At 40.7% G+C, this 18,957-nt stretch overlaps 4 protein-coding genes and 1 long non-coding RNA gene across 5 annotated transcripts; 4 read left to right on the top strand and 1 right to left on the bottom strand.

Annotated features, from left to right (window-relative positions):
- Positions 1-5,646: 5,646 nt before the first annotated feature.
- On the bottom strand, positions 5,647-7,772 carry LOC124342976. The gene is made up of 5 exons (XR_006919051.1): positions 7,702-7,772; positions 7,572-7,627; positions 7,331-7,432; positions 6,857-7,087; positions 5,647-6,057 (listed from the first exon to the last, which is right to left on the bottom strand). It is a non-coding gene; the product is annotated as an uncharacterized LOC124342976 (long non-coding RNA).
- A 1,017-nt stretch (positions 7,773-8,789) lies between these two features.
- LOC124342785 (shematrin-like protein 1) lies at positions 8,790-10,709 on the top strand. The gene is made up of 2 exons (XM_046795947.1): positions 8,790-9,430; positions 9,497-10,709. Exons 1-2 carry the CDS (start codon positions 9,404-9,406, stop codon positions 10,412-10,414), a joined length of 945 nt encoding a protein of 314 aa, XP_046651903.1. The 5' UTR covers positions 8,790-9,403; the 3' UTR covers positions 10,415-10,709.
- A 1,065-nt stretch (positions 10,710-11,774) lies between these two features.
- Positions 11,775-12,831, top strand: LOC124342897 (keratin-associated protein 19-2-like). Its single transcript, XM_046796107.1, has 6 exons — positions 11,775-11,913; positions 11,993-12,102; positions 12,180-12,241; positions 12,314-12,437; positions 12,522-12,598; positions 12,662-12,831. Exons 1-5 carry the CDS (start codon positions 11,899-11,901, stop codon positions 12,589-12,591), a joined length of 381 nt encoding a protein of 126 aa, XP_046652063.1. The 5' UTR covers positions 11,775-11,898; the 3' UTR covers positions 12,592-12,598; positions 12,662-12,831.
- Positions 12,832-14,259: 1,428 nt separating this feature from the next.
- Positions 14,260-15,384, top strand: LOC124342814. The gene is made up of 3 exons (XM_046795991.1): positions 14,260-14,322; positions 14,398-14,508; positions 14,587-15,384. The coding sequence occupies exons 1-3, from the start codon at positions 14,305-14,307 to the stop codon at positions 15,256-15,258; spliced, it is 801 nt and encodes a 266-aa protein (XP_046651947.1). The 5' UTR covers positions 14,260-14,304; the 3' UTR covers positions 15,259-15,384.
- A 1,655-nt stretch (positions 15,385-17,039) lies between these two features.
- Positions 17,040-18,717, top strand: LOC124342794 (glycine-rich cell wall structural protein 2-like). The gene is made up of 6 exons (XM_046795960.1): positions 17,040-17,130; positions 17,263-17,298; positions 17,391-17,603; positions 17,674-17,800; positions 17,904-18,261; positions 18,388-18,717. The coding sequence occupies exons 1-6, from the start codon at positions 17,089-17,091 to the stop codon at positions 18,518-18,520; spliced, it is 909 nt and encodes a 302-aa protein (XP_046651916.1). The 5' UTR covers positions 17,040-17,088; the 3' UTR covers positions 18,521-18,717.
- The last annotated feature ends 240 nt before the right edge of the window (positions 18,718-18,957 follow it).

The raw sequence follows: 18,957 nt of genomic DNA, 5'->3' as shown, positions 1-18,957 counted from the left end.
CACAACAGCAGTCGCCCGAATCCAATTATATCTTCACGGCATCCCTTTTTTATTTTATTTTTTATTTTTATATATTCTTCTTTCTCTCTTTCTCTTTACACGTCTCTATCACACTCAACGCCCAAGAGCCACATGCATTCTTCTTATTATTATTACATGCTAGATATATACTGTACACTTGATTATATAAGACGTGATGGCCGCCAACTAATCCAGACACATCTTGACCATAGCTCTTCGTGGAGATGTTATCAGGTTGATATGAGAAATGTATATAGACACCGGCTTTGTGTATACACACACACACACACAACAAAAACATATCAGCTCGTTATTATTTACTAGAGATTTTGATTGACGATGATTATACACATCGTTTTTCAAATGTATACGATACGCCGGGAAAATGGCACCGTTATACTTGAGTGTTTTGAAATCAATATTTATGGGTCGATCAAATTAGAACAGCAGAAAATAAGTGCCTCGCATTATTCCGGAATGGATATTAGTCATCCGCATTTTTTGGGGTCATCCGCAAAAAGGTAAAAAAAAAATGTTTCGATATTAACCGAAAAATGGGGCAAACATTCAAGAAAATGAGTCTATTATGGCTACACACCATATAGACACACGGACGAATCAGCAATCATATTGCCTATAACTGGCCAGTTCACCACCGCACCACACACCAAAGTCTCGAAAAGAAAATATATAAATACAAAGCCGCACATATCTATAATAAATTAAGCGCGCGCCCAGGTGTCTGTTCTAAAAGGAGCGGATTGGGGGGTGGTGATGGTGGCGCTCACACATCTCCTATACCCATCGATCAAAGCGATGATGAATGAGGTCTCAATTATCACCGAGTGTGAATAGTGTATAATATCTTTCTTTTCCTCTATCTTCCTTCTTCTTCTTCTTTTTACCTTTAAGATGTATTATTCTTTTTCCAACTGGCCTCCGGGTCTAGCTTGTGTGTTGTGTGTAATGATGGCGCGGCGGTTTCCATTGCTCTTTTCTCTAGCTTGATTCTCTCCTCCTCCCACCGAGCATACATACACACACACACACACACACACACATACAGACACACATAAAGGGACACCGCTTTGTAATTAGACTGTCGGCTTCATCTTTTCTATCTCTCTATCTCCTTTATTCTTTTCTTTCTTTACTCCGAGTTGCTTCTCTCCGAATGTATGTACCGAATCAACTAGCCGCCGGTGCATGTTATAGTAAGGGCAAAAGCCAAAAAGGAGGGGGCTGATGGTGGTGGGTGGGTGTCTAAAGGTTCTCCCCTCTCAAAACAAATTTCGTTTCTTTCCTATTCACCTGATGGAAAAACATATTGGAGGTAGACAAATGCTCATCACACTCTCCTTATGGACGATGCCGAGCAATGAAAAATCAAAGGAGAATTGGAACCGGTGGAGAGATGCGGTAGCTGTGGGGCTTGCAACGCCATTAGAACCTTGTTACTAAGCTTGAAAAGCTTCCGTCGTCCATATCTACCCAGCACACACACACACAGAGATATATACAGAGCCCCACTTATATCTGTCTAACTCTCCCAGTTCAAACTCCGCTTGTGTGCGCATTTGAGAAAAAAAAGGCGCAGAGCTTATTTATTTATACCCAGGCAGCAGCAGCAGCAGCAGCGAAATGGTTGAGCAAATGAGCTGCAATGTTTTCGGCTGCTCGAGAGTTCAGCAGGCGATATCGCGTGACAATATGAAACCGACGATGATTTATTGTCATCAAAATTTGTTTTTTTTTTCTTCTTTCTTCTAAATGAAGAAAACTTCTTTTTAACTTTTCGGACATGGGGGGCTGTCGCTGGGAGAGACTGGGGATATCTAACGCTCTTATTACACATCGTTACGAAAGTAGACAACATCTTCATCTTATTATTAGAGACACAAAAAGGTCTGGAAAAGGAATATAAGGTGGGAATAACACAAGAGAGGAGAGCCGCTGTTAGTATAAGGATTTTTTTAAAAAGAGAGACTTCAGGGGGAAATGTGTACTATATACATATAAAGGCTATATCAAGTGTGTGGATGGAATAAGAGACGAGAGGGATGAAAAAGAGCGACAAAAGGACGTGCGATAATTATGAATGAAACAGCTCGAGGGGCCTGTCAGGTGTTGAGAGAGCTGATAGATGGTGGCCGGCCGGCCCCGCCAATGTTGGGCTCTTTTATACTTTTAAATGCCTGTTGGATTCTATATGTAGTATACTAGTAGGATAGCATTTAATACACACACACACACAGAGCACCGCAGCAGACATGGAGCCGCTCTCTTGTTGTTGTTTTTTCTTCTTTTTCCTTCTCGTCCATTTGAAATTGTATCACAATGTTGTAATTTTTTTTGTTCTTTTCTATAATGGACACACCGCTGGGTCCTATCCACGGGCCTCTTAAATTTCATTCCCGTCTAGTAGTAGTACAGTATATCTAGTCGACTCCGTGTAGTATGTAATTCAATCCGATTCGTATGCTTTAGATGTGGATTAGCGAGTTAGAAATTGTGTAACGCGCTACACGTAACGTAAAAAACCTTTGGGCTGCGAATCAATCAGAATTGAGCGATGTGCCAGACCGTATATCATTATTACGTGATTTCTTTTTGTATGAACAAAGAATATTAGAATACGCAGACTAGTGCCAGGAGGTGGAAGATGAAGTGACACACGCGGGAATCCTTATATAGTAAGTAGTCTCGACCCCCCCAAAAAATTTTGAAACAAGAATATCTACTAAAAAAAAGTTGTTGTCGGGAAAATCTCGTTGGCAATAATTAATTCACGCGATAAAAGTGAAATCGCGCGAAAGTTGTTGGCTGTGTGTCTGTCTCGAATCGACTGTGTAAATAATAATTCAGGCCAATCTTGTATATATAACTCTTAAACAGCAGCAAAACTAAACTTATAATAAGACATACTGGAATTGACCTGGAGATTATCAAGTTATATCTCTTCATTTTCGGTAGTAATTCCATCGCACCCATCGCGCAGTTTCTATACCAGGGCAGCGGGGCAGCCAAAGCAACAGGTGTTTGTATTTTTAATATCTCTCTCTCTTCGTCCTAGAGCGACATAAAAAAAAGGAGTCTAAAGGATTGTATAAAAATAGCTCGTAAAAATGTGTAACAATTCTTTTTAAAGCGCCAGCAGTTTTCTGATGTTTTCAAAGAGGGTCCAGGGGGAAAGCGCAGATTCACTCCGATAATTTACCAAATAATATAAGGGGAAAAATAAAAAATAATCTATACACCGCACGGATTGATTCTTAGATTATTAGCTGGTTGATGCTGTTATCCATACATAGGTCTGTGAATGCATAATTACAGCCTTGTAACACAATCTGGCACTAATTTTCGGGGCATTGTGTCTAAGGTGGAGCGGCGTTTGTTAATGCCTGGGAAACCTTGTCAAACAAGACCAGCAGCCCAACAATGGAGGGACCCAGTGTCTTTTTCTTGGCGCTAGAACAAAAAAAAAAACGGATGATGCCCAGTCAACTTTGACCGACATTCAAAAGAGCGTTGCTGGCCGCGCCTGCTGGTCTCTCTCTCTACACCATTTTGTTAATATTTAGACAAACAAACCGTTAGGGAAAATAAAAGCCATTTTTACTTGAATATTTGCTATTTATCTTGAAGCCATGTCTGGGTCGTTTCATCAAGTTTTGCCGGTAATAATTGCGCTAGAAAGTCTCATAAAATAAAATAAATAAAAAAGATTGAATCGCCAGAATTCTTCGTGTAGGCACAGCGATTATTCTGATGTTTATTGCGCAATTCCGAGATGCGCTCGGGCTAATCTCCAAGAATTCGAAGAAGTGGGAGGAGAAAAAATAAAAATAAGAGGAGAGTGGAATTTCACGTCATCATCAACACACAAAAGCTGATGCACCGTGGATAATCCGAAACTCCTCCGACCAATTAGACAAATCTACCTCATCAGTAAAAATAGCGGCAGCAAGAGTGAATATATCTCTTGATGGTTTTCCTGGAACACGAGTAGAATATTTAGAATCATCAACTGTAATAAAATATCGTAAATGCGAATAGAAAGAAGATAAGACTCCGGTTTGATTCATCATCTTCTTCTTTCACTTTGATACAGTCGATGGAAGAAAAAATCGAAAATTCCACGTTTTATTCTTTTCCAGATTTATTTTGCGGTGGGAAATTTGAAAATCTATTCGTGATGCTCGCGCCCTCTCAAATTATATAGGCGCAACCCGCCGATGGTATACTATACAGGCAACATAGCTAGTCAATTTGCATATTCAACCATCTAATATATATAAGACTCCGCCGCATTGGATTTCGTCGGCTATAAATATTATACGAAAAGAAGATTGTGATACGCATAGGTCTCTCTCTCTCTCATATATATACTGCAGGTAGAGTATATATATTTCAGAAAGATTGTTTTGCCGCCACTCTATGTAACATGACCGCCGCTGGTAGTTGTATACATTTAGCCTAGGTGCTGTAACACGTAGATATACTGCTGCCACAATTACGTCTCTCTCTCTTCTCAGATGGTCGGAGAAGAGAGAGAGACTATCTCTTGTGTTTCACGCGCCGCCTATAGGTGTCGGATGATCATCCAACGCGGCCCGGGCAAACTTGTTAATTGACCAGGAAACACAACGCGCCGGGTATATTACGACATAACAATTGGCCCGTCACGACAAGACACACACAGCACAGATCATCATCATTTGCCTCTCTCTCTCCATCTTCTTTCATATGTACTGTGTTAGCCTCCGCCATAAATATAAGACGGACTTATAGCCGCCTCCCCCTTCTATTTAGTAATCATTTTATACCAGTTCTGTGTGTCTCTCTATGCGCATCTATATGGAGAGAGTCAGAGAGGAGAGTAATATACCTACGTCGGCGACTCGACGCTAATTAGCGTCGACACTCTGTGAGGTGACACCGTAAACGGCCATTCACAGCCTACAACAGCTGTTGGATATGCGTAGACAAGGGGGAGAAAAAAAAATGGTTAAAGGTGACAAATTGTAAACCTTGGAGGAAAAGAAAAAATCTCCTTTGAATTATTTCGAAATCATAAAAAAAAATAAAACTACCGAAAATTCACGCGGAATTTTCTCTTCTTTAACGACCCAGCAGCGGAGACTTTTGGAATAAATCAAGCACCTGCTTACACAGCAGGTTGGGTGGCTGCGCAATCTGCATTCATCAGCCGGTATTTATCTTATATAATACTGGGTTAGTACTTGTTTAATTATCCAGCTCGTTATTGTAACAGTAAAATGTGGATTGCGCGTACGTCTACGACAGAAGATAAGAAACTTTTTAGGGGAACGAACGGCCGACATTTTCACGATTGTTTTCGGTCTTCACTTGCACACATCAGCTGATGTTATCTATCTATTCGCAGCTCAAAATGCTTCATGAGAAGTGTCGTATAACCCTTAAATGATTCAACTAAATAAGAGGGCCGGTTAAAGTTGTCGATTTCAATCGAGGACGACGAACGGAAGTTGAACGGATAATCACCGGGTTGTATTTTATGTTGTGAATCAAATACGGCGGCAATCGTCGTCGCATTCATTTTGAAATGTTATCACCCGAAAAAAAAAACAGACGATGGAGAGATCATCCTCTTTATTCCCATTCTTTCTCGCGGTACATAATGACAATAATCAGAGAAGAAGAATATAAGAGCCCCCGTCAGATATCATCATCATCATCATCGGCGGCTTTGGGTCGTCGTCTAAGTGCTGAAGAGAGGCATGAAGAATGAGAAAAGTACAACGACAATCAGGCGAAGAAGAAGAAGAGAACAACAAGACAACAACAACAGCACAGAAAAGAAGAAGAAGAAGAAAAAAAAAACACCTTGTGGGAATTGAGAAATTGTCGTCCGGGGCCGCGCACGGCATCTCGGCAGAGCGGCGCGAGAGCCGGGCGAAAAAGGAGCCACTGGAGGAGGTGATGGCGGCGTTTTCTCTCTTTGTGCCCATATAAGGCAAGTCATTACACGCCGTCGCCCGTTACGCACCTCCTCTATTCACAACAACAACGAGCAGCGAAAAAATAAAAAAAAAAAGAAGAAAAAGACACGGCGTATTTATTTATAATGGAGAGAGTTCTTCAAGGGGGAGTCGTGAATCGTTCGTCCCGAGGAAACCCAAGGGGGAGGGATATTTAATACAATCAAACGGGCACCGGTTCAACGACTATTATTTTTTTCTCTCTGTAAAATTGTGAACACTGAGCGAGATCTAACAGCCAACAGAGCAACCATGATGTTACACCGACTTTCAAATTTTGTTGTGAAAAATTAGTCGATGTAGTTTAGCACTTGGTTGATAGATGGCAGCAGTTTGCAGCTTGATTTAAAAAAAGGATAGAGAAAAACGCCTCATTCATTTGAACGCATGTTTCCGCGTTCATTAAAATAAAAAATTTAGTATTAAGTTAATACTTAATTTTAGCCAACGGGCGACGTCGACGTCACACGTAAACCAGAAAGTGCCGGTGTGGCAGCAAATTTTGGTGAAAACAAATTGTTCAAGTTTCACTTTGCTTCAATTGTTTCAAGTTCAAAAGTTTTTGAATTTGATTGTTTACCCACAAACAAAGTTACGAGGTAAAAAAAGAGGCCTGATCTGCAGTGGTTCTACACGTGAGCTATTTAATGAACCCTGACTGGAAAAAAAACAAACAGCAAGATGAAACAGTTTCAACCATGAAACCATTTCAACGCATGGCTCAGGAATAATCCTAATCCGTACTCCGCAACGATTTATAATAAACGCCACTCAATAAATAGAAAGGAAAGATAGAAATGAATTTGTCCTACCTTGAAGCCTGGGAAGTACAGCCAGGCATCCACATCCAGGTGCTCCATCCTTCCACAGAAAATTCGAATCCACCACACCACCAGGATCGAGGGATAGGAAAAAGGGTCAAAGAGAGTCCTCGTGAATACACCCACATTCACATGGGCGTACACGAGGACATTTAAAGAAAGGGGATTTGAAGAGATCCTTAACTCGGCCGACACTGGAGGTTTCTCCAATTAAACAGGATGCTGTACAAAAAATTTCAACAATGAGTTACGAAAAATATTTACAGAAACAATAAAAAGTGTCAAGAAGAAGTTGAAAACAAGATAGCAGAATTTGTAAATCAGGGGAATAAATTGTAACATTATAAACTAATTGTTAATAAACAGGAGAATTGAAGGTTTCCATGAACTACACAGAATTAATGCAAGTCATCGAGCAAAATTTGGCAGGTCACATAAGGTTAATAAAAGTAAAAAATTTATTACCTAACCGATGATACTGTGATTGTTCCTGATGACAGGAGGTCAACAGTCAAACACTATGTCCAGCACAAGCAAAACTTTGCTGTTACAATGGCTGACTCAGGCCTCAAATCTGCAAAGAGGAAAAGGTTGAATGGGATAAATAATGCTAGTTAGGAAGTAACAATTCAAAAACTTGGAACAATAAATTTTAACTCTTCTATTTAAGCTCCCATAGTCATCCCATTTTATTTTGAGCGTTTACCTGCCAAACAGCATGGAGACTGGAGAGCATGCTGGAGAGCATGGAAAGCTGCGAGCCTGCGACACCAAAGTTGACGGTGATGAAGTCAAAGATGATCACATTTTTTGTAATTTTATTTCCGTGCAATTACGTCCAGAAAAGTTATCGTTCCGTTTTTCGTTGAGTCTCCTTTTCAAAACTTGTATTGCTTGTATCTTTATACTACTTGTAATTGTAAACGAAAACAAAATGCGAAATGCAGATGCAGACGACACTATTATAATCGTCTAATTACTTAAGATATCGATTAGAATTTATCAATCGACCCCCTCCCCTTAAATCCAAACCGCAAAAAAGGATAAAAGCGGTTTAATCGCCAGCGCTCAACTTCCGCTGAACGGATCGGGAATATTTCCACATCAAATTGTCGTAACAAGAGAAGATGGTGGAAGGCAACGCCGTATTCACAGATAAATGTAATTACTAATTAGACAGTATAGAGACACAGTTAGCAGAGTAACCCACAAATCATACCAAGGGATTTTACAAATAGGCTAAGGACTTTACTTGGAAATGCAGGAAATTGAAAGTGATGGGAGTTCTAAAGTTACCTATTGGGCATACATCATATATGCCTTGAATAAAAATTCAGTTGAATCATTCAGTTCTTAAGAAATAAATACACTTACAAAATTAATTTTCGTTAATACTTAACTTAATTGTTTTATATTTCAATGAACGCGGAAATATGGGGATCAAATGAACAAGCGTTTTTCTCTACCCGTTTACAAACTGCTGCCACCTATCAACCAAGTGCTAAACTACATAAACTAATTTTCCACAACAATTAATGATGACGTCACAACAGTCTGTTGAGGTTGATTGATTACACTTAACAGTTAACACTTACCATTTTTTAAAAATTGCGTGAACATTTCCTTGTCTTGCATGCAAATAATTAAATTTTTCTTATTGCATTAGTACGGCAAAAAATGTATTGTTTAAGAACTCACAAAATCACTACAACAAAAGTGAATATAAACCATCTTTTATTTTTTATTCTATGTAGTGAAAATCGGTTGCTGTATATTAATCGTGCATTAAGGATGTCAGTCACTAGAGCAACGGGACCAATAACAAAGCATTTATTTGTGAAAATCAACAAAATCAGATAAAACAATACAACTAGTCATAAAATAAGTTGAAATGCTTGCTAAACTCAGTTAAGTAGCTATTATCTATAAGAATAAGACGAACGTTGCTGATAAGAAAAAGAGCGCTACGATTGAACGATTCTCGGCCGCTTGGAAAATCATCTGTCCTGACTCGTCGTGACTACATCATGCGGACGCCGATTAATATCGATTATGGAATTCATAATCATCATCTCGGCTTTCTCCATCCAAATAAATAGGCTACCGGATACAGGTCTTGATAAGACTAAAAAACGGGATACTACTGGATTCAAAATTGAATTTTCTTTCATTGCTTTTTACACCAAGCTATTACAGATTTCACATAAGTTGGTAAGTTTCCTTGTCCCAATTATTGCACAAAGCCGGACCTTTAGGGAGGGTCGCACTGATCTCTAGAGGAAGTAACTCTCCACCGTTCCACGCAGCATAGTGTTCTTGTTTCTTAGATGCTTGTCTTCGTCCCAAAGCAGCTTCCTGCTCTCTCTCTTTCTCAAAGGCAAAATCCGTCTGGATAGTTTCATTTTCATAGGACACTCCCGCTTTCTCCGTTCATGTAAAACCAGGTTAACTAGTTACTTTTTTGTCCCTTGAAATCTTATAAAAGGCACTAAAAATCTTTTTCTTTTCATCATTTACTGGCCGACCTTCATCCGCATCATGGATCCTCATCGTGTAATCAGCACGGTAAAACGGCATTAAAAGTCTTAACACTTTATAATTCGACAGTAACAAATTCATTTTTCATTACAGCTGATTTTCTTGGCCGTCTGCTGCACATTTTCGTTATCGGACGATTCGCAAGATCAAGCATTCAAAGCTTTGGCCGACCTCTCTGCAGTCGGCAGTCGTCGAAGTTACGGGGCTGGACCTTCTTCTTCTTACGCGTCGTACGGAAACCAATACCAATCCGTTCCAGTCCCAGTTCCCATCAGCCCAGTCACGTCTTACGGCTATGGACAACCTCAAGTGATCCTTCCAAAGGCTCCTAAAGCCAAAGGATGGATGAAAAGCATTTTCAAGTCGTCAAACAAGGGCGCCACATCAGCTTATCCTTCTTACGTCATACCATCATACGGATCATCTTATACTTCTCAATATAATGGCAAATCACCGTACGCAGAGCGATACGGTGACTACCCAACTGGCTACAATAACGGTTACTCCGGGTCTTACGGGTCTTCTTACGCTCCAGCCTATGGATCCGGGTCATACGGGTCTTCTTTCGTCCCAGCATTTGGATCATCTTACAACAACAGAGGCCCATTGATTCCTCCCTATCAACCAAACTTTGGTGGTATAGGAGGTTTCGGTCTGGATTTCCCACTGCAACCGCCACTAGTCGGCTCATCGCTCTATGGATCGCCGGCGTATGGATCGTTTTACGGCCTCAATTATGCCGGAGTCGGTGGGAATATAATCGGAGGAAATATAGCCGGAGGATCTTTCGGGTACGGCGGATACCAGCAGCAGCAGTCTTATACACCCACTTTGTTTGGCGCATTCGATAATTATCGAGGTCCGATTTACAACGGTGGATTTAGACCAACGCTGGGGCCGTACGGCGGAAAACCGTTTAGCGATCTGCTTTCGGTGACAGATTCGTACGGACGGCCACTATTCCCTTATCCTTCGACCGATGCTCTGTTTGCTAAAAAATCCGATTCCTAATTGCTTTCCCAAGAAATTCTGCCTTTGTTGTTTTCTCAATTTTCTCAACGTCCGGTACGATGTTTCCCAACTGATTTTGTCGTCACTCATCTACGTGAAAGGGTCGTTACATAATGCAACAACACTAACCAATCATAAGCGTCATTTATTTTTATGTTATGTGTTCAAGCTTGTGGAATCTCATCAAGGATAGATAATCTAACGGGATAGATGCCCTGATTATGTATGTTTTCAGTATATATTTTTTGCCTTGACAGATTGTCTGCTGGAAGAAATAAATCAATTACAATTTGAATTTTCAACAATTTAATTGTGTTACATAAATTTTAGGTAGCATTGATTCCGTTCTATAAACTCCGTCTGACGACGATCTTAACAGCTTAAAAGAGTCTTACACTTTACAATCCTATTTAGATCATTAATTTTAAAAGGGAATCGGGAATTTAATAAAATAGGTTGTAAGTACATTAAGTCTATAGGAAAGCTAAAAGAAAAGTCGTTCTCCAATTAGTTTAAATAGAATAAAATGAAACCCAATAACTTGAACCAGGAACTTTACTCAATTTTAGCAAACGGAATTCGTGCGTTAGTTTTTATCAACATCGTTTTCAACTTCCGCGATTTCTTTTATGACTTGAATATATAATCTAGCCTGGCTATAAACTGCTTATGTTAACGAGCGAAACTCGCTTTTCGTCTAGATTACGGTATTTTCTTCATGCTGAATATAAACAAGATCTTTTATCGAATATTAAAATCAAGTATAAACGAATTAATAAATTTCAAATTTGAAGTATGTACACAGCGAGAGTGAAAGGAGTCCCAAATAAACTGCTGGTCGTAAGTTCAAAATTTCCGTTCCCGTAACCTCGGCTGATGCCTTGGCCTAAAATCAAATGTACTATTATACCTGTCCAAATTCTGTCAGCGGTGTTCGACATTTCCTCTTATTCAATAACCTGTTAGAATTGGTTCCTCTTGCTCTGTTCTAGTTTTTCCTTATCATCTAGACTTTCCTACTTCCTTTTGTCGCCCTTATGGCCAGACATTTTTTTCACAGCAAACATTTAGTCATATCTAACTTTCTTTTTTTCACAATAGGCATAGACTTTGTACAATCTTTCTTTGAAACCCCTCAAAAAACATAATCCCGATCATAAAAGTCAATATAGCTAAAGGGTTACAGCTCCTCCCTCTTTCTAAGGACATTTGAATATCAGGAATAATATTGAAAGACACGCGACGATTGTTTTTGGGAGCTCTATTGACCATTCGAATGCCAAGTTATAGGTTATGACACCTGTGAAAGCCTCAGCCTCTTTTCCTTCTCTCGAGCCCGCTTTGATACTTGATGGACAGTCTAGTCCGATAAAAAGCCGCTCAGAACTGACCGAACAGCATCAGTTTCCTAGCAGCAACAGCAGCAAAGTCTCAGTAGCAGCTTTCGGCAAGCCAGCAGCGCAGCTTATTTCTTCAAAACAAATATGGCTCTTGTCAAGGTAAATTTACCGATGCTGTTTGGTCGGGCTCAATTACACTTTATTCATGGCAATCACAATAAATGTTTGTAAAAATTAGGTTCTGTGTCTGTTCGCTATTATCCAATTCTCCGCCGCCCAATTTCTCGGTGGTTATGGAGGTTATGGTGGATACGGCGGATACGGTGGTCTAGGATTGGGTGGACTCGGGTGTGTAATTCATAAAAGTTGACAATTCACGATGATTAATTCGGTATGATTTAAAATGATTGCTATCCTTTGAATAGATATGGAGGCTATGGAGGCTTTGGCGGAGGCTATGGCGGAGGCTACGGTATCAGTCCTTACGGTAAGGGAAATTGAAAAACGATTTAAATAAATAGTCGTTTGGATTAATTCATTTGAATTAACTCCTCAATAGGTTACGGAACTAGCTATTATGGCGCGAGCCCATATGGTTTTAATTCCGCTCTGTACGGAGGATACGGCGGCTATGGTGGTTACGGGGGTTACGGCGGGGGTTACGGTGGTTACGGTGGTTACGGGTAAACAAATTCAAACTTATTATAATAAACAATTATAATCGCGATATCAAAATTATAATTGATTTTGATACCTTTTTGTTTTAGTTACGGCAGCAGCTACGGCTATGGTCGCGGCTTGTACGGTGGCTATTCCCCTCTCGCCGGTCTTTATTAAACAACAGGTATACTTTCCGTTATCAACATTGTATGGGCCAACACAATTTTAATTCTCGTCTTGATTTCAGTTTCATTTCAGCTATGTTTTTTTCTTCCCGTCTTCAAAATACCTGTACATGGAACATGTAGAACAACTTTAGAATTTTATTATATACTCCCCATCCTAAGGCATATATTAAAAATCTTTCTGTCTAGTTCTGTCGGTTTGAATATAAATACAACTTTCCAATGGCAATTTGAAATTGTGGTTAACTTGCTTCGTAATTTTGGGTGTCTAACACAGTTCAGTTTGAGCAATCTGGAATATTGAAAATGAGCCTTCATCATTTCTTATTCTCAGTACAGCCTCTGACAAAAAAAAGCTATGTGACTGCCTCTGATAGCTTTGTACACAGTACACTACAAAATAATTTACATTCAGGTTTACAAAATTAAGACAAACATACCTGTCAAAATACTAGAATGTCCATTGTGAAGTGCACAAACCCTTTCCTTGGAGTTGTGTATCGATGATTTCTAGTATTTTCTCACACTCTCAAAAATTGAAGAAAAACATGACGTTTCATTTGTTGTTCGTTAAATTGTAGTCTGCAATCTGGAATGGCCCGGTTTTCATTTGCCAGTTTGCGAAATTGACTCAAAAGTTTTCTAAAAAAATTGCCGATTTTTTTATAGAATTAAAAAAATGACTGGGTAAAAATAAAAAATATATCAAATGAAACTAAATTAATCGAATCAAGTTGGAACGCTAGTAACTATGATACGAAAAATGTCATAAACACCGTCGGCCAACTTCTTATAAAACTAGACCTGTCATACTAAACGTAATCTGGTTATATGCTGGAAACGTCAGTTTAAATGGGCAAAATAAACCTGATTAGAGCCCAAGGAAGATATAACTTCTAATACGGCCAAGTCTATACCCACAGTTAAGAGCCTTATAATTAATTGCAAATACCAATAACTGGAACAACCCTTATTTTTAAAAATACAGTATAAATTAGAACACAAGTCAAGTGCCTGTATGGATTTAATTTTCCCAATCTCTTTTCCCTTTGTTATGTGTGTCAACTGCGCAACCGACGAAGGGTTAACCAGTGCATAGACGGATAACAATTGAGGTTCAAAACGAGCGCCTTTTGTTTTCCTTGAAAAAATCCTTGACAGGTAAAATGACCCAGACTGTTTTCCGGTAAACTAAGAAGAAGTCCAACCCTCTTCCTCCAATTCTCTTCCAAGTTAGATCGACGGCATATATGTATGACCCAATCCGCTATTGTTTGGTTGTGACACGATCCTGTCGCGTCGTCGCGTGATGCCATACATCCTCATATTCACAATAAGAAAAAAGGCGACCATCAAGAGTAGGCTACCATTCAGCAGCCGCGCGTTTCCTTTTCTTTTCAAAACCCCAAAGCGTCTGAAAGGGAAATCAACTTTTTTGTGTAACGAGTTCCCAAGGTTATTTGTGATGTCGGATAACACACACACAAAAAGGAGCTGGACATTACCGGACTTGTCGTAATCATAAATCCTCTGAAATATACTTTCAGCTGATAGCAGAGGCGGGATTTATCGTGTATAGTAGTACCGAGAGTGGGCGTACTCTATCCTGTACCTAGAGGATGTCGGAAATGTTTAAATAAGCCGAACGTGCAACCACTTGGATCGATTTAGGTCCCCAGCTAAGCTTTCTTTCATTTTCAACGGTATGGAACTCTCCGTCAAGGTATGAAACATTTAAGTTCATTTTAGATTTTTGTTCAGAATGATTTAAAATACTAAATTATAATGCCTTATGCAGGGCATTTTTCTGCTGATTTGCATGGCCGCCTATACTCAGTGTGATGAACTCCCAGTCGAAACACCGGCAGTATCTAAATCGGCGCCACTTTTAGCTCCTGTCCGTCCCCAGGTAATGAAATAATTGATGAGGTTTCACTTTCGTTTGCATCACACATTCAAAGGCGGGGTCCCTATCATTTATGCACAGCCTCTTCTCCCACCTGCTGCTGTCGCCGCTAGCGCAGACTATGGATTCCGCTACGCGGTCAACGACTTTAAAGGCAACGAGCATTCGCACCAGCAGAGACGCGTCGGCAATTCAGTCACCGGCCAGTACAAAGTCTTGTTGCCCGACGGCCGATTGCAGACGGTTACGTACATCGCCGACGAGAACGGCTACCGGGCCAAAGTGGATTACACTCCTGGCCGTCCGGGAGAGGCTACCACAGCTGGCCTTGGCGTCCCGCCGCCTCCGCAGCAAGGGCCATTAAGACCCGGGCCATTCAACGTTGTCCCGTTTGCCGCCCAGAAAAATGCTGATGCCGAAATGGCCGCTGTTGAAGAGACGCAAGGACAGAGTCCGCTCCTGCGGCGAGGTGACGCCGTTACCAAGGAGGATATCCTTGATGTTGAACAAGTTGATCTTCCATCAGTCGGCGATGATGCAAGTGAGGCGGATGAAGATCATGAACGTCCGACTGTCAAGAGAGGCACCAGGAGACTCGGGTCCATGGCACCAATCAGGCTGGAGGCCTATCCAACTTACAGCAGCCGAGCTGGCCGCGTTCGATTCAACACGGATTACACCAGAGAACCTCGGGTAGTCGGCCCCATTCTCAGTTATAGATCACCCTACACCTTAGCCCGTTTCGCCTATTAGTATTGACTTTCCCCAATCAACAGAGGGACTAGTACACGGTATATGATTAAAGTACTCGTTCGTCGAATGTCGACAGACTAAACAGAAACTAAATTGATTGAACTGCAATACACCGGACCCATTTTTAAAAAGCTTTTGTTGTTCGGAACGAAATTATCTGATAACTTATAACGAGCGAATATATAATCGATTTGGCGCTCTACAGCATTTCAGCGCATGACTCGCAACTCTCACATTCTCTTTCCACACAGCATCGACCGAGTTGTAATCAATTGATTATCGGTCCATCCATAGTATATCCATAGGAGAGAATTGAAGCGCTGTGAGACACACGATGCCCTATAAATCTATAATTTCCCAGTCATCACGCGCGTCGTCAAAATGAATGATTCACGGAGGGCTAGTTTCTCAATGAAGTGGTCTTCAATAAAACTTGGGTGATGAACAATTTTTTTATTTTTTTGTACAGAGTTCTTCTCCCACTGGGAGGCAAACTATAAATCCATTATGGCGACGTAAGATGACAGTTACAGTCTGATATTAGACGGGCATCGCGCACTATATAGATCTGTTCGCTAGCTCAGAGACTATAAAAGAATGCGATCGTTATAATAGAACCGTCGTTGATGAGTGTGCAGCACGCGGGAGTCTCTCACGAACTCCCCCAGCGTCATGGGGCAAACATTTCGTTCTTCCCATATTTATGCTGTTCGAACGGCTGATGCCTTTTCTCTTTTCGTCGTATAATCGAGAGTGGAATTGGAATGCATGCGATCGAGAAAAAGGTCACAAACATTTATTTCGTGACAGACATGCGACTGTCGCCAAGGATTGCCACACGCACTATCCTGCTATGAGATAACACATTTTTGCTCAAAGTCCTTGAATTCCCTTTTTGGCGAATATGTCGACAGCAGCAGCAGCAGTCGACATCACGGACTTGACAGCAAGGGGGGATTTCATTATATTATAGTTCCTTGTGGCTTTCCATCGCGGATGACAAATGTTGATTTCATCAACCGGAAATAACTTTCGGGGAAACACGACAAATAATATGCCCTTGAATTATATACTGTAGACATAACGTCGCCAGTTCTATTATTTGTTTTCCCATTCAGATATGGCGTTCCATTTATTCTTTTGAGTGAAATAACAAGGATTTCCTCGTCTCTATGTGCAAGTTTCCAGCATATCCTCTTCCGCGTATACATCAAGTTGTTTTAATAACTTTACCAGTCGCGGTATTATACCGGTTTCCTAAATTATGTGCAGTGATATTACACGTACGCTAATAGGAATGGCTCGTGACTCATTTGATTTAGAAAGTGCTACACGCTAATATAGACTAGCTACTAGGTTCGTCTCTCTATGTGTACGATATAGTTTATCCCTGTTCCGGCCCACGCAGCAGGAGTTAGACTTATAAGTCAGATCAACGATGATGGCATGCAACATAATACTTTCTCTTTTCTGTAGAAACAAACTTTTGTCAACCTTTCCACCTCCTGTTTCAGCGTGTGGAACGCGTTCACTTTTCATTTTCTTTCCTTCTGTCTCAGACGGAACGACACACGCAAACGCACAGCTGTGGAGATTGGCTAATATTATTTCGTATCCTTTATTATTACTACCTCAAGAGATGAAGGAGTGTCTCTCTATGGCCCCTTTTCTTTTCTTGTTAGACAAACGCATGTGTAGCGGATTTAGCTGTCGGACAATGAAGACTAGATATCATTTTTTTCCTGGTGAAAAGAAACATGGAGAAAAATGATCAAAAGGATATAAAAGGTGGTCGGGTCCGGAGATTTGAATTCAATCACTTAACAACGGATGTCCAGAGCAGTTGAGGATAAAGCCACCATGTTATTCTATGTAAAGTTTTATTTAGAAATCATTTTCCATTTTTAATATAACTCATTTTTCCTTCATTCGGTGATGTAATCGATTCGATCGTAGACCTTCTAAAATAATACCTCAACTTTATTGATTGTGTTTATTTTTCAGTGTTTCCTCGCTGTTGGATTTGCGGCCGTGGTTCAGGTAAGATAATTAAATCTTGCGGTGGTTTCCAATCGATATTTACTGGTTCAATTCAATCATCTCGTTAAAAAAAAAAAAAAAAAAAAAAACAGGCCGGATTACCGGAAGCTGGTGGATTTCGGTACGCCGTGAACGATTTCAACGGAAATGAGCAATCTCACCAGCAAAATCGCGGGCCGGGCAACGCCGTTAACGGCCAGTACAAGGTCCTTTTACCAGATGGACGTTTACAGACGGTTACCTACATTGCAGACGAAGGCGGTTACCGGGCTAAAGTAGACTACACTCCCGCTGCTCCCGGAGAGGTATTGTATTACACAATTTGCCATGAAAAGATGTGCGAAACTAAAATTTCAATTGAACTTTTCTATACAGGCGACGACTGCCGGCAAAGGATTACCTTTACCAGCCACTTCTCGATTTTCTAGCGTGATTGGCAACGGGGGATTTGGAGCAAGTGCTTTCGGTGCCGCACCTTACGGAGCTGGAGCCATCGCAGCAGGTATAACATAGTCTAAACAGCTCATTGCGTGACTCACGCACGGAATAATTAAAAATAACTGTTATGATATGATATGATATGATCACTCAATGTGTGTGTATAGGTGGTTTGGGAGCTGCTGGATCGTATGGATCTGGATTTGGCTTCGGTGGCGCCAGCTACGGGGGGATGTTCAACCAATTCGCTGGCGGATACGGCGGAGGGGCTGGATATGGCGGAGGAGCTGGATACGGCGGAGGGGCTGGATATGGCGGAGGGGCTGGATATGGCGGAGGAGCTGGATACGGTGGAGGGGCTGGATATGGCGGAGGGGCTGGATATGGCGGAGGAGCTGGATACGGCGGAGGGCCTGGATATGGCGGAGGTGCTGGATATGGCGGAGGAGCTGGATACAATACAGGAAGTTATGGAGGATTTGGAGGCGGCAATAATTACGGAGCCGGAGTATCCGGGGGCAATGGGTAAATTAAGTTTTATTATATAAAGGAGAATGTTTTCAAACATAGTCAAAGAAGAACACGGAAGAACAAGTACAGTAATTAGAAGAACATTTTTAATAATTCACCCGTCCCATTATTTTGTTGAAGGTATTCATCTCCGATTTTCGGAGCTTTGGGATACAATCCGATTGGACATTCTTCCGCTTCTCCGGCCGGATACTCGTACGGCTATTCAACGCCTTTCTCCCAAGTCTATTCATACAGCAATATCTTGGGCTAGAGGTTTATTACTGGATAATATCCTATACACGAAACCCTATCAAATTGATTGATAAAATAACCCAGACATATTCGCAATAAGATGCACCTGCATTCTTAATTCCATTTTTTAAAAACAATGTATAAACCGCATTCTGTATAAATACCAGTCGCGAAACGTTTTTACGGTATTCACTGAATAAAGAATTTGAGCATATACATCATATTGTTGACGAAATTATTGAACGATTTATTGAATCACGAGTCGGGAAATGTGAATTCTTGTTATCGGTGTGTAAGTTTCTACACGATATTTCGAATTAATTGCAAATAATGTCCTATAATTTGATATGTTTAGACTAATTGGGCCATTTCTTTATCATGTAATGTACTTTCTCTTCTTCCAGGTGCACTGTTACAAAATCTAGCGTGCATACAGAATCTTCTAGATGCTATATA

The sequence above is a fragment of the Daphnia pulicaria genome, chromosome 6 (genome assembly GCF_021234035.1).
Source record: "Daphnia pulicaria isolate SC F1-1A chromosome 6, SC_F0-13Bv2, whole genome shotgun sequence".
Classification (NCBI taxonomy): Eukaryota; Metazoa; Arthropoda; class Branchiopoda; order Diplostraca; family Daphniidae; genus Daphnia; species Daphnia pulicaria.
Note: the sequence above shows the minus strand (reverse complement) of the source record. Positions and strands in the feature narration are given on the sequence as shown.

Bases quoted from the DNA above. Each gene is read 5' to 3' on its own strand.
- LOC124342785 (XM_046795947.1), top strand. From the start codon at position 9,404: ATGGATCCTCATCGTGTAATCAGCACG. The intron at 9,431-9,496 runs GTAAAACGGCAT...TTTTCATTACAG, and splicing joins CTCATCGTGTAATCAGCACG to CTGATTTTCTTGGCCGTCTG.
- LOC124342897 (XM_046796107.1), top strand. The intron at 12,103-12,179 runs GTGTGTAATTCA...TCCTTTGAATAG, and splicing joins CTAGGATTGGGTGGACTCGG to ATATGGAGGCTATGGAGGCT. The intron at 12,438-12,521 runs GTAAACAAATTC...TTTTTGTTTTAG, and splicing joins GGTGGTTACGGTGGTTACGG to TTACGGCAGCAGCTACGGCT.
- LOC124342814 (XM_046795991.1), top strand. The intron at 14,509-14,586 runs GTAATGAAATAA...ATTTATGCACAG, and splicing joins TAGCTCCTGTCCGTCCCCAG to CCTCTTCTCCCACCTGCTGC.
- LOC124342794 (XM_046795960.1), top strand. From the start codon at position 17,089: ATGTCCAGAGCAGTTGAGGATAAAGCCACCATGTTATTCTAT. The intron at 17,801-17,903 runs GTATAACATAGT...GTGTGTGTATAG, and splicing joins AGCTGGAGCCATCGCAGCAG to GTGGTTTGGGAGCTGCTGGA. The intron at 18,262-18,387 runs GTAAATTAAGTT...ATTTTGTTGAAG, and splicing joins GGAGTATCCGGGGGCAATGG to GTATTCATCTCCGATTTTCG.